The sequence below is a fragment of the Mya arenaria genome, chromosome 5 (genome assembly GCF_026914265.1).
Source record: "Mya arenaria isolate MELC-2E11 chromosome 5, ASM2691426v1".
Lineage (NCBI taxonomy): Eukaryota > Metazoa > Mollusca > Bivalvia > Myida > Myidae > Mya > Mya arenaria.
Genome location: NC_069126.1, coordinates 53744612 through 53759008, shown reverse-complemented (window position 1 = coordinate 53759008; position 14397 = coordinate 53744612). Strand labels below are relative to the sequence as shown.

At 35.8% G+C, this 14397-nt stretch overlaps 2 protein-coding genes across 8 annotated transcripts in view; one reads left to right on the top strand and one right to left on the bottom strand.

The window, feature by feature from the left end:
• LOC128235137 (uncharacterized) overlaps positions 1-14397 on the bottom strand; it is an 84291-nt gene that overhangs the window by 39120 nt on the left and 30774 nt on the right. For all 6 annotated transcript variants that reach the window (XM_052949874.1, XM_052949878.1, XM_052949877.1 and 3 more), the window contains exon 3: positions 8626-8711. In XM_052949874.1, coding sequence (XP_052805834.1) covers positions 8626-8711 — 86 coding nt within the window. The remainder of the gene's footprint in view (positions 1-8625; positions 8712-14397) is intronic.
• Positions 5997-8294, top strand: LOC128235138 (piggyBac transposable element-derived protein 4-like). 2 transcript variants are annotated; one of them, XM_052949880.1, is made up of 2 exons: positions 5997-6421; positions 6674-8294. In XM_052949880.1, the coding sequence occupies exon 2, from the start codon at positions 7286-7288 to the stop codon at positions 7892-7894; it is 609 nt and encodes a 202-aa protein (XP_052805840.1). In that variant the 5' UTR covers positions 5997-6421; positions 6674-7285; the 3' UTR covers positions 7895-8294. Both variants share the same exon structure in this region, with proteins under 2 accessions (XP_052805840.1, XP_052805841.1).

Here is a 14397-nt window from a genome sequence, read left to right as displayed (position 1 = left end):
TCAGGGAAAACGGACTTAAAATAGAGGAAGACAACTGCCATTTGAGAAAGAAAAGGAGTACATGGGCGATACATATTACTGCACTGTGCACAGTATAGAATCAAATCATCTACCAACTCCGTGTTAGTTGCTGTTGGCATCAATATTGATACAGATGCAATTTCGGAAACTGTTCAAAAATAAGAGTTACTCTATCTTAACTAATGCAGAAGTAAAAACCGTTCCTGTATAGTGAAGGACTTGTTTACACTAACTAGATGCTAAATTTTTTCTTGCAAGTTGCTGTGATTAAATAAATTACAAACTTACACATCAACCCTAAAGAAGAACCATCATCATCTACAATGATGTAATCATTTTGCAATGTGTATATACTCACAACAGTGTTATGTGTTATAAAAAGTGGAAGTGTTATAAATGGACGACTCCCTGACAAAACCATAGAACTGTCATATTTTCTAATGATTAGTCTTGTTTCATTATAACTTCTTAAACCATTATTAAAATTTAATGAATTAGTTTTATAAATTAATATGTGTTTAATTGCATTACTTAGTTTTTATAATTTCAAATGTTTTTGTTCTTTAAGATTTTGTTCTGTAATGCTGTTGATTAAGCCTGGAAGTAAATATGTTGTAACATGTAATATGGATATTGTTTCTAATTAATGTCACAGATTCTAGTGGTATTCCACTAAAAGTTTAAAGCTGGTATACCACTGAAATACCATTGGTATACCACCAGCATACAGCTGGTATTCCATTGACATTTTTACTAGGGTATTTCAGGCAATTTGTTGTTCTGGAACTGTTCTAGAACTTGGGAGTTCTTCAAGAACTAATAGAACAGTTCCAGAACAGTTCTAGAACTTGGAGTGCTTGAGGACAAATGTTCAAGAACTAGTTCTTGAACAACAAATGGCCTCTTAGATATTCAAGAACTTTCTCCAGAACTTCTAGAACAAGTTCTTGAACTCATCTATTAAGAGTTCAATTACTATTCTAGAACTGGGTTCTATATTCTAGAACTGGGTTCTAGAACAAATTTTCATAAGTTCTAGAATTTGGTTCAAGAAGTTCTAGAGAAAGTTCTTGAACATTTAGTTCTAGAACTGCCATTTAGAGTTCAGTTACTATTCTAGAACTATCTTCTAGAATCTGTTCTAGAATAATTCTAGAATTCCTCGCAGGGGTTGTTTTACTTTATGACCCCCTCATAAGAAAGCATCCCTTCCAGATAGAGTAGCCAACAACTGATATTTCCAGAATGAATCCTCCGCTGGTCATCCAGATGCTTGCAAATTTGCCTAAAAACAGACTACATGTACCAGTTTGTTTACTGACATATTTTACAACCGAAACTATTCTGGACATGTATGCAGCTTCACTGCCAATTTATTCATTTTATTCTCAGCCACATATTCTTTCTACTGTTTTTTATCAAAATTTAATCTATAATAATTAAAATCTTTAATAATTTTAATGCCAAAGTGAAGAAGGCTTAAGGTGGAACGCGACCTTGAGGGAATTTTCGAGTTAATGTCTGAAAATTGGGTATGAATAGAAGGGACTGTTTTTACTTTTTCAATATTCAGAACAGTTTTGAAACTACGAGTCTTCAAAGTATACCACTGACGTCAATTTTGAGACGTCTGTAATATTTTTGCGTTCCAGCTACAATAATCGATATTTTCATCAATTCTTCATTTACCGCTATGAAGTTTCAACCTGAAGTGCGTATTGTGAAAACTTTCACGTATCAAAATTAATAATCTAACCCCTATACCGGTTTCTTTTTCAATACATATTGTATTAAAACGTTTAGCATGATGTTAATCAAACTATTAGTTATATGTTAATTAAATGAAAAGATGAGAAATCTTAAGAGTGTCTGATCAGTTTTGTGTAAGGTATATTTGTTATTGTTGTTGTACAAAATATCTAATTCCACACAAGACGGGCGCTGAATTACCAGCTTTATAAATCAACTGATGACTTAAATCTGGCGGCTATTTTAATGAGAGGCTTTCTAAATTACTAAGCAATCTCATTTGCCGAATTATAATATTTTGATGATACACATCAATAATCTTTCAAGCCATGGGACTATGCTGATTAGTGCTTTGTTTTTGTATATATTCATCTACCAGTAATAACACAACAACAATCAGTTCTACTACTTTATTAGTTACCATTTTTATCAGTATCAGCATAGATCTGCAGTTATAAGGCTCTAGACTAAGCAAAAACAAAGTAAATCCAGCGTGTGACATGCACAAAATATAACTTACAAACCAAAAAATGATAATCAACAGAAATCTGTATTGTAACAAGCACAAACGGATCCAGGCAGTAGAGGGGGTACAACCCTCCCCCTCCCCACTTAAAACCATCCAAGTTTACTTCTGAATGTCACTATCGGAGAAAAATGTAATAATATACAGACCTACAAAATACGCGATAATAGAGGTCAGTGTTTTGGATCTAAGTTTAATGTTGCCAATCGGTTAGCGTTGTATAAAAACATATACAATTAATAAATTCAACAAATAAGGTGTAACTATATTATTGACTAAGTTTGGTAGTGAATATAACTCTTTGAACAACTTTCAACGAGGGCCATTTGTTACTTGTTACGCAACGGTTGGGGGAGTGGTGGTGGATGGTCAGTTCTTTACGTTAAACTGATGTATCGCTCACCTGATCCAATTCAAGTGTGAAATAAGTGTATTCAGGGCGAGGGCAATTGTGACAGGGGAAGGGAATAAATGTTTTTCAAGGAGATGATGACAGGGGAAGGGAATAAATGTTTTTCAAGGAGATGGAAAGTGCAAACCTTACCTTGCTGTAATAAGTACATTCTGACCAGGTTTCATATAGATAAAGTAGAAAATATGGCCTCAACAGTGTTTTAACAATGTTTTCTATGATTTGACTTCATGACCTAGTTTTTGAACTCTGGTTACCCAGTTTCAAATTTGACAGACTTCATAAACACAAACATTCTGTCATAGTTTCATGGTGATCAAAGAGCGAATGTAACCTCTAGTGTTTATAATGTTTTTCTATGATTTGACCTAGTGGCCTGGTTTTTGACCTCTGATTACCCAGTTTCAAACTCTACTAAAGATCATCAAGAATAACATTCTGATCAAGTTCCATGAACATATGGTCATAAATGTGGCCTCTAGAGTGTTAACATGCTTTTCATATTATTTGACCTGGTGACCTAGTTTTTGACCGCACATGACCCAGATTCGAACTTGGTCTAGAGCTAATCAATATAAACATTCCGACTAAGTTTCATAAACATACAGTGATAAATGTGACCACTAGAGTGCTAACAAGCTTTTCCTATGATTTAACCTAATGACCTAGTTTTTGACCACACACATGACCCAGATTCAAACTTAAGACAATTAAATACAATGACAGCTTGGCTGAATGTAACATTTGTACCAAATCCTGATCGTACCAAACTAAGATTAGTCCCCTGCATATAGTTTTTTTGAGTCATTATGATTGATTCAAATGTTTAACTTTCTTCGTTTTTTGTTCATTTTAGATGCTTTTTTACGAGAAAAATGTGACATTGCACAAAAGGAGACCCAAGACAAGTACAATCATACTTCCCCCAAAAAGACAAATTTTAATTTTGGTATTCAATAAACTCTTCTAAATTTTGAAAGAAAATATGAACATTTTGTTTAAGTCTGGTAATGATGGAAAATGTATTAAATTGGGTATGAAAACCAAAGTTTTTTTAACCCTTTAGCACATAGACAAGTGGCCAGATTACACCCCCCAGTCAATAGCCAACTTACTGATAAGCAGTCCTTATCTGTATAGGTACTTTTTAGGAGATTTGAAAATGAGCAAATGAATGCAGCAGTATGACCTTAAAATCAATATTACTCCAAATAATTGTGGCCAAATCTTTTTTATGTGAATACATTTTTTATAGATAATTAAATTATCTGATTAATGATGTCAATGACGAAATAATAAATTATTTTATTTCATTTGTGAATGCATTTCCAAGATGGATTGGAAAATTTCTTTGAAATGTCATAATTGCATTAAATCAACGGGTAATAAAATGCTGGGATCCATCTTAATTTTATTACCCCTATCATAAAAAAGACCCATCTGGATAAAAAGCTGAAATATGGCAGGAATATCCGGTGTCATCCAGCTGAGAGATCCAGTCCAGGGTGTCTGTTTAACTTTATTACCCCCTCATAAAATTGTTTACAAAAAGAAAGCCAATAAATGTTTTTCCAGTATAAATAAAAAGATCTAGATCACTCAAAACGCTTGCACAAATGTGTTTACCTGACCTATTTTATTGCCGGAACCATGCTGGACATCTATCAGCTACACAGAAAATGTACTCATCATTTTCTCAGCTACTAATTGTTTCTATTGTTTGTAAACAAAATATTACCTTTAAAAATAAATATAATCACAATTGATTTTAATGGTAAACTTAACTGACATAATATATTTAATGATTTATGCATCAATGAATTTGGGGGATTTTGCATACAGTACTCAGCTCGTGGTCTTATTACGTCACAATGGGATATCACACCTGCGATTGGGAGTATAAATACCTTCTTATTTTAGCAGACGATATTTTCAAGGGAAAATCAATACACAAAAGGTTAAACTTTAATTTTACAAACATCCGGGATATTGTTTACAAAAAGAAAGATGCAAAATTGAAATACTGAAATGACCCTATTGAAATATGCGGGCAATGCGTATACATCCAGTAATGGATACGGTCGGCCAGATGGGTATACATCTGCTAATGAGCTATGTCGGCCTATCTCGTATACATGCGCTAAAGGGTTAAGGGGGAGATGAATTTGGTGAAATGTCAAATCATGTTTCTCCAGTCCGGATCGCAAAATCCGACCCTCGGGCACACAATTTTTCTATCCATACTGGAAACACATAAACCCATTGGATTAATACGACCATCTGCTTTGTTTCGCTACGATGGAAACACATTATAATCTTGCCTAAGGGCAAAGATAAAACAAGTACCCGTAAGAAACTTCTTTTATTTATTGTCATAACAAAATTACCTCCTTTACTGAAGACCAGAGTCTGTAGCAGTAAGGAAACCTTGTTTTGTGGCAACACTAAAATCAAAATTGCACTCTCCTCAGAACTATTTAAAGAGCGATTTGACCATTAACATAATCTGAATCACTGCGCTCATATTCATGACAACCAGAAATTATCACACATATATACGCACATAATTTACTACGCACAAAAGAGTTCCAACAAAAAATATAGTTTTACTTCATTTTGTTCATCTGAGGTAAGAGAATTGTTTATCTCCCACCTCAGATTAAGTACGTAGATCCAATAATTTAACCATGCTAGAAATTCTTATCTTGCCCGTGGGCAAAGATAAAATGCATGTATGGAACTCCTTTTAAATGGTCACCACATTGTAATTACCTCCCTTGTTGAAGACTGTCACCTGTAGCATCATGGAAACATGCCAACTGACATTACCATTTCAATGCGTGTTACACCCTACCCCTTAACCCTTAAGCTGCTCATCGCGATATATGTCGTTTTCCGATATCGATCTCGTAACGCTGCTCGCGTCAAATGTTGTTTACAGCGTCCTCCTTACTGACCTTGTTTACATCGTAAATAACATAATTTTACGCAGGTTAATGTGTAAATTGACCTCAATAATTGTTGTTGCGGCCTTGCTATATGCATATGTGAAACTGTCAAAGCAAATTTTACAATAGTAATTTAATTATGCGTACCGGAACTGGGGCATTTTTTATGCATAAATAATTTTAAATATTTTTTTATAATAAATAAAATGGCGGATTCCGATTCGTCTGATTCTGAAGTGTACGATATAAACCCGGATTTCTCGGATGAAAGTGATGGCGAGTTCGAAGGATTTGAACGAGTAGACTATGAGAGAAACCGTGGCGTGATTGTCGAGTTGCCTTTGATTGACTTTGCACCGCAAAATGACGCAGATCTGGAGGCCGACCTTGAACTTGGATGGACACGCGACGATGGCGTTCCAGATATTGCCCCCTTCACTGGGGAATCGAGATTGCTCGTCGACATGGACTCTACAGAGCCTATTGACTTTTTTCATTTATTTATTGACGATGAATTTATATTAAAAGTGACATTAGAAACCAACAAGTACGCTGATAACCGGCTAGTAATGATGGAGGCCGCCAACAACTTGAAGCCTCACAGCAGAATGCGGAAGTGGGTTGCTGTGACAGTTGATGAGATGAGGTCTTTTTAGGTGTCGTCATAAGTATGGGCCCTGTCTACAAACCAGACCTTGGGACATATTGGAGTACGGACACGTCTACTGAGACACCATTATTCAGCAAGACCATGCCCAGAGACTGGTCAGTAAACAAAAAAAAATATTTTTTTTTTATTTATTTGCTATTATTTTTTTGTATCTTTTCCCATACAAATGCATATAATTATTGATAAATACTTGTGTTTTGTCAACAATTCTTACAAAAAAGTTACTCTCAACAATAAACAGTAGATTGGTTATTGGTAGTGTAGACAGTTACTGCCAGTATATAAACAAGTCATATATTTTTCTTCAATTTATTTTGTACAAATGTTTCTTCATTATATATTTTCAGATGCATGGCCATTCTCAGCAATTTCCATGTTACCAATGATGTGGACCATAATGACCCTCTGTCCCGAAGCCGGCCGTTGATTGCTCAGGCTATGGCAAAGTTTTCCGACGTCTACTCCCCTGAGCAGAACCTGAGTTTTGATGAAGGGACGTGTCCATGGAAGGGCCGACTAAAAATCAAGGTGTACTACCCAGCCAAACCTGTCAAGTTTGGAATCAAGCTCTTCCAGCTTTGTGAAGCCAGCAGTGGCTACTGCCTTGGCTTTGATGTATACGCCGGGAAACGGAACGAGACTAACACAAACTATTGTGAAGCATTAGGTATAGACCCAGATCGCCTTACAATCACTTCGCAATATGTGCTTGGCCTGATGGCTAGGTGTGGAACTTTAGGTCATGGCCATCATGAGTATATGGATAATTTCTACACATCTCCAGAACTGTTTGATGAACTTGAGGAACATGGCACCTACTCTTGTGGAACATTACGGGCAAACAGACTCAGTGTACCGAAGCTGTCCAGCAAACGCGTAAGCTTGCCGACTATGAGTGCGTCTACCGCAAGAATGGGGCCACTACAGCATTGAGATTCCATGAGAAGCGAGATGTCACTATGCTGACAAATATTCATCCCCTACAAATGAGTGTGTTATGGAAGACCAAGTATGGGACTCGTGAGCAAGTGAAGAAGCCTACATGTATTGTTGAGTACTGTAAGCACATGGGTGGGGTAGATTTGCTTGACCAGTACAACCAGTACAACTCCATTGCCCACAAAACAAAAAAGTGGTGGCACAAACTCTTTTTTCATATCATGAACATTTGTTTGGTGAATTCATACAGACTGTATGAGAAGTTTACCACAAACCAGCCAAAGAAGGACCATGAGAGCTTCCGCCAGTCAGTCCTCGAATCCTTGATTGAAGAAGGCGGTGGTCCCAGAGGACAATCGGTCAGACGCGGGCGCCCTGTCCTTGGTGAGACGCCTTCACGATTGACTGGAAGACACTTCTCTGACTTCATCCCTGCTAAAGCTGGGGCAAAGAGAGGCAGGCCCCTCAGAGACTGTGTGGCTTGTAATGTCAAGGTAGAGAACCGGGTTGGTTTCAAGCGGCAACAGACATCTTTCTGGTGCCCTGACTGTAAAGTGGCATTGTGCCATCCACGATGCTTTCAAGTGTATCATTCCGTTCAGGACTATAAGAATGTTCTGATTCAGTGACTTTGTCAATAACAAATGAAAAAAGATGTGTACAAGGTGTGACTGTGAATGGAAATCTGAACAGAAGAACTGTGTATAACTGTTTTTGTATATATTGAAAATTTTGAAGGTATAATATGCCATTTGTGTAACATTGTTTACATTATTTATTTATTTATCTATTTAATTAAATATTTATTTATTTATGTAATTAGTTTGTTTTATACTTGTAAAAGAGCATTTGAATCTATTAGAACTCCTAAAAAACTGAATGCAGTGATTTTTGTTATGCCTGAAATTTCGGCAAGATTCTAAGCTCACCTATAATTAGTTTACCTGTAATTTCATACAGTAAGTAATGAATTTTTACCAAAATATTGTTCTGTACTGTTATAAATTGCTTATTTACTGTATTTTTAACCATTTTGGTGAAAAATAAATGTGAATAGTGTATTTGTTATTATTTTCTTACCTTGATTACAATAATCTTACCTGTACAGGTGCAAATTTTTTATCAAGTCGCCAAATGAGAACTGTCATTGAAAAGTTAGTTCAAACATTGAGGATGTATCTGCATATAACTTTATTGTGTCTAACACATATAATAAAGGATTTACAGACATTCTTGTAACTAGGGTATCCAGCTATATATATCATGTATATAGCGGCTTAAGGGTTAATATTTTCTCCTTGTATTTACATCTATCTCAACAATGGCCCCAACAGCAAAGTAATCATCTACTAGTGTTTACCTCTTCTTTCAAGACAAGGTTTTCTGTTGTCCCTCCATCGAACTTGCACGTACCATCCTCATATCTTAAACTGGCAGTTGGGTTATCTAGAAATAAAACATAAGGGGTAAATGACAATGCGGTAAATTAATTTAAAGGGGGATTTTTCTCAGAGAAAGGGACAAATGCTGAATATTGGCTTCTCCTTTAAAAGGAAAAAAGACTCTTACAAATATTATATTTATGGTCCCCTACCCTTAAAATATATATGCCTAACAAGAGGCCCAAAAGGGCCTATGCTCTACTGGCTGGGTTTGTGTGGTCAACATCTGAATACTGAAAAAACTGAAGACTGTATCATGTTCGCAAGCATTTATTACACATTAGCATTTTTTTTATACTATCAAGGCCAATAATCTAATAATTTCAAGGCCCATAATCTAGGCATGCATGGGCAGATCTAGCTGGTTTTCAAAAGGAACCCAGCTCTAATGGATATCCAAATACTGTACAAGTTTCATCAAGATACAATCAAAACTGAAGACTGTATCGTGTTAACAAGCAATTGTTTACTGACAAACTGATTTTTTTACTATCAAGGCCCATAATCTAGGCATGCATGGGTGGATCTGGCTGGTTTTCGAAAGGAACCGAGCTCTTATGGATATGTAGATACTGTACAAGTTTCATTAAGATACAATCAAAATTTAAGGCTGTATCATGTTAACAAGCAATTGTTTACTTACACACTGATTTTTTTACACTATCAAGGCCTATAATCTAGGCATGCATGGGCGGATCTGGCTGGTTTTAAAAAGGAACCGAGCTCTTATGGGTATGTAGATACTGTACAAGTTTCATAGAGATACAATCAAAACTGTAGGTTATATCCTGTTAACGAGCAATTGTTTACATGATTTTTATACTATTAAGGCCCATAATCTAGGCATGCATGGGCGGATCTGGCTGGTTTTCGAAAGGAACCGAGCTCTTATGGGAATGTAGATACTGTACAAGTTTAATCAAGATACAATCAAAACTGAAGGCTGTATCGTGTTACAAGCAATTGTTTACAGGACTTTTATACTATCAAGGGCCATAATCTAGGCATGCATGGGCGGATCTGGCAATATACAATCAAAACTGAAGGCTGTATCATGTTAACATGAATTGTTTACAGACGCTTGGACACACATACTACGTACACATTAACATCGCATAAGCTCTTCTGGCCTTTGGCCAGTAGAGTTAAAAAACTGAAGAAATATACATGCATTTTAAACACTACATGCATTTTAAACACATCAAGAATTATACAAATTGTTTTTGGTTTTGTAAATTGAGGTAAAACATATTGTCATTCATGTTGTTGTTTTTCAAATAGATGAAGGTTACACAGTACTATTACAATATCCTTTATGTTTCTAAAACTCATACACAGTAATCTCCCTTGGCAAGCAGCAAAAAAAAAGTTTTGAAAAATTATCATTGAGCTTAATTGTTTGTTTCGAAAATGTCATTCAAAAGAATGAATTCCAGATAAATCCCTCTCAATGTAGAGTATTTTTTTTCTCCCACCTCAGATAAGTATATCCAATAATTTAACCATGCTAGAAATTTTATCTTGCCCACGGGCGAAGATAAAATGCCCGTATGGAACTCCTTTTTAATGGACACCACATTGTAATTACCTCCCTTGTTGAAGGCTGTCACCTGTAGCATCAAGGAAACCTTTTCTTGTTGCAATATTTAGAACATATTTAAAATTATTTCTTGCTTCCAAAGTCACCATAAAACTGTTTTCTCACACCTTCGTTTCAAGAAATAATTACTAAACTAAATAACTATTTAAAGACCGATTTGACTATTAACATAATCTGAATCACTGCGCGCATATCCATGACAACCACAAATTATCGCATATCCATACGCAATTATTTTCACTAAGCACAAAAGAGTTCCAGCAAAAAATTCATTTTTACTTAATTTTGTTTAACTGAGGTGGGAGAAAAAGAATCTACCATAGCCACTCGTGTAAGATAGGTTCATCCCGACTTGCGCAGGGTGTTTTGCGGAAACGAGGTTGAATGAACCTATCTTACACGAGCGGCCATGGAAGATACTTATAATCCCCGTTCTATTTACTCATTAGAGTAAAATGTGTTCAATAAAAAAAATACAATATATAAAACACAGAATTCACATAACATGCCGGTACAAATAAAAGTTGAAATTCATGTATTAGACCATTGACTCTATTTTTTCTGATGTAACGTGTGTATATTTTTGGTATAATTTTAATTGTACTGGAGGATTAGCTTGGGAAAACCAGAATATCTATAATTCTGGGCTTAAACTATTGTAACTTGCAACGTGAAACAAACACCAACACATTCCTTCAGAGGAAAGCAATAATGCTCTACCCTGAAGGTATTTATATATACCAATATAATTTATAATTGAATGAACTTTATTAAATATGCAAAGACCATTGAGAAGAATTAACTAAACAGTAACACATTATGTTTCTTGATGTGCAACTCTGGAAATAATGTTATTTACCTATTGTTGCTGACATAATTCAAAAGGCAATATAAAAGTATTGAATACTTCTGTTTTGTACCACATTTAATTTTAATTTAAACATATTTATTATGCAAAAAACAACAATAAAGCATTTGTTACAAACATATAAGATAAAGGATTGGAACGGTAGAATTAACTAATAAAGTTCCTTTCCTTGAATGGTTATTTGCAATAGTATTAAATACAGGTTTTACTAAATAAAGGATTAATATGATAGCTCTCAGAGTAGTAAGATGATTTTAGATAGAACAGTGGTAAAATTTCAAATTTAAAGGAATTTAATATCAGATAATGAAAAAAAAAAAGCAAAAGAAGATAGTGATAAGCTATGTTGAGATAGGAGAAGGAAAGAAGAAAGGCAGAGTAATAGTCATAGGATGGATTTAAACTGGAGTCGATTAATCAAATCTTTTTGTTAAGTGAATATATTGGTGGACTGCATCAAACAGTTTGAAATTCTGTTCTTCAGTCAGAGTGTCAGCACCATACAATAGTGAACGAAGAGTTACTTCAGTCAGTGCTTCCACTGAGTCGATCAGAGAAAGTCTATGATCGGAGTAGAGTGGACATAAAAGAAGAAAATGATATGTTGTTTCTTGGCGTCCGCAAATACAGAGTGGAGAAGATACGATGTTTTTCGAATAAAGGTGATGGTTTAATGAGCTGCATTCCGTTCGTAAACGAGTATGTAGGACTTGAAGCTTACGCTTCCCATAATAGAATAACTTGCTAGATTTAGAACTAACTGACTTGAGATACTCTTTGAAACCAGACACGGTATCTAAAGAAGATGCCTCAGCTGGAAGACTATTCCAGGAAGAGATAGCCGAAGGAAGGAAAGAGTTCATATACAATGATGTGCGAGTTCTAGGAATGGAAATTTTAGATGAATTTCTGTACCACATTTGACAGCCATGTACACATTGCACTTCTTATTGGCGATACATTTGTATATTTGGGCAACTATTTATAAACATTGTACTTTTTAATATTTCATAATGTGTGTGAATAGGTTTGGATGTTACCCTTGACATTTTGACAATTCAAGGTAACATCCGCAACACCATAACTCAACAATACAGTTTCACAGTATAAAAAACACTTGCAGTGTACTAATTGCCTTTAAATTAAGTACCCGTTTTATCTGCTTCAGCCAGGATAGCCGGGGAATGGGCCGTGTTTTTACCTTTCAGGTGGCCCGTAGTGCCGGGTGAATGCAATAGTTTGTCTTCGTTTTAAATATAGCAGGGAATTGGCCTTACCTAGGGGACCTTGGGTGCGGGGGCATTTGTGGGGGATTTTACTCTTTTTTTTAGTCCCGCATGGGAGGGGATTTTAGCCCTGGTTGGCTGGACCCAAAGTCCCCGCTATTACCGGTCCTCGGGGTGCTGTGGTTACAACTGACTGGTGCATTACTTCCCTCTGCTGTATACAATGATGCTTTGTAACATATAAGCAATGAAGATGGATAGATGTTGTGGTCCTTTGAGCACCCATGCTTTCTGATTTGTTAGACAATAGACTTAAATTTGCGCTATTTATAATTTGCGTTTTGAGACAGGAAATAACAAATACAGACATACATGTAACAACTGAACTTTTATTTCACCCAACACATATTCATGATTGTAAGCACAATATGCCTACTTAATGTGTATGTACATGTACCCATTTTCAATGTGTTCACCCCTTTCAATGCCTGTGAGATCAGAATACACCAAGATCAGACAGGAGGGTCTACTCTGTTCATGGAATTTTACACAATCATATCTTCACCAAACCAAATCTAAGTTTACTGATAATCAGGAAACAAATAATACACTCTAAAGTGAAACACAAAAAATGAAACATCTAGATCTTTGACTATATCAGAAAAACATGAGCTGTTGTAAGACAGTGCACTCGACTTATAATGCCGCTTTGACTTAGAAGTGAATACAATAATGATGTGATATGTGCTTGTCAGAAGCAATAAAACAATCAAATTAAAAAGGAGAATAAGAATCGCAATGTGACAAATCCGGATTTTTAATGATTAGCAGAAGAGATTCAGTTTCAACTGCTTTCTTCTATTTTTGTAACAGTGACCTTGATCGTAAGAGCCCCAAACCTGAAACATGAAAGTCCTCCATAAACTCTTCCTATATATCAAGTTACAACTCTCAGGGACCAAAACATAATCTGAGAAAGGTCTCTATAAACTCTTACTATATACCAAGTTTGGTCACAATATGTTTACCCTTACTTAAGTTATTCATTACCAATCCTTTTTTATTAAAAGTAGACCTGACCTAGATCCTAGGGGCCTCAAACGCATTCCATAAATGTCCCCCATAATTTCTTTGTTTATACCAAGTTTGGTCTCTTTTTGTCAAACCTAGCTAAAACTAGAGCTGTCACAGGAGGGACGAATACCCCCAAATGCCGCCTGGACACAGGAATGGCAAACCATTCCTTTGAAAAGAGGCCATAACTTCAAGGTTACTGCACACTGCATCTTCTTTTATCATGCATGTATTGTTTTATTTAAATATGTTGAGTAATTTAGAAGTTACACTGCTGACAAGAAAAACTAGCTGATGCTCTAGCTGATCTCTTCTGGAATAAGACAAAACCGTTTTTCTATTTTCGTAACAGTGCACAAAAACCTTTACTCCACTGGCCCCATTTTCAATCACAAGCATTGTCTTCACAGAGGCTGCCTATACAGCAAGTTTCATCACAATATCTCATGCCCAATTAAAGTTATGAAGCAGAAACCATTTTTCTATTTTTAGTAACAGTGACCTTGACCTTGGCCCCACCAGCCCCAATATCGAACTTGACCTGTATCTTCTGATGTTACACCTGTGTACCAAAAAATGTTCAAATCTGTCAAGTCTTTCATGAGTTATCGTCTGGAAACCATTTTTCTATTTTAAGTAACAGTGACCTTGACCCCACCAGCCCAAATATCGAACTTGATCTGTATCTTCTGATGTTACACCTGTGTACCAAAAATTGTTCAAATCCGTTTAGCCTTTCATGAGTTATCGACCGGAAACGGTTTTTTCTTTTTTTAGTAACAGTGACCTTGACCTTGGCCCCACCAGCCCCAATATCAAACTTGACCTGTATCTTCTGATGTTACACCTGTGTACCAAAAAATTTTCAAATCTGTCTAGCCTTTCATGAGTTATCATCCGGAAACCATGAAAACCGACCGAC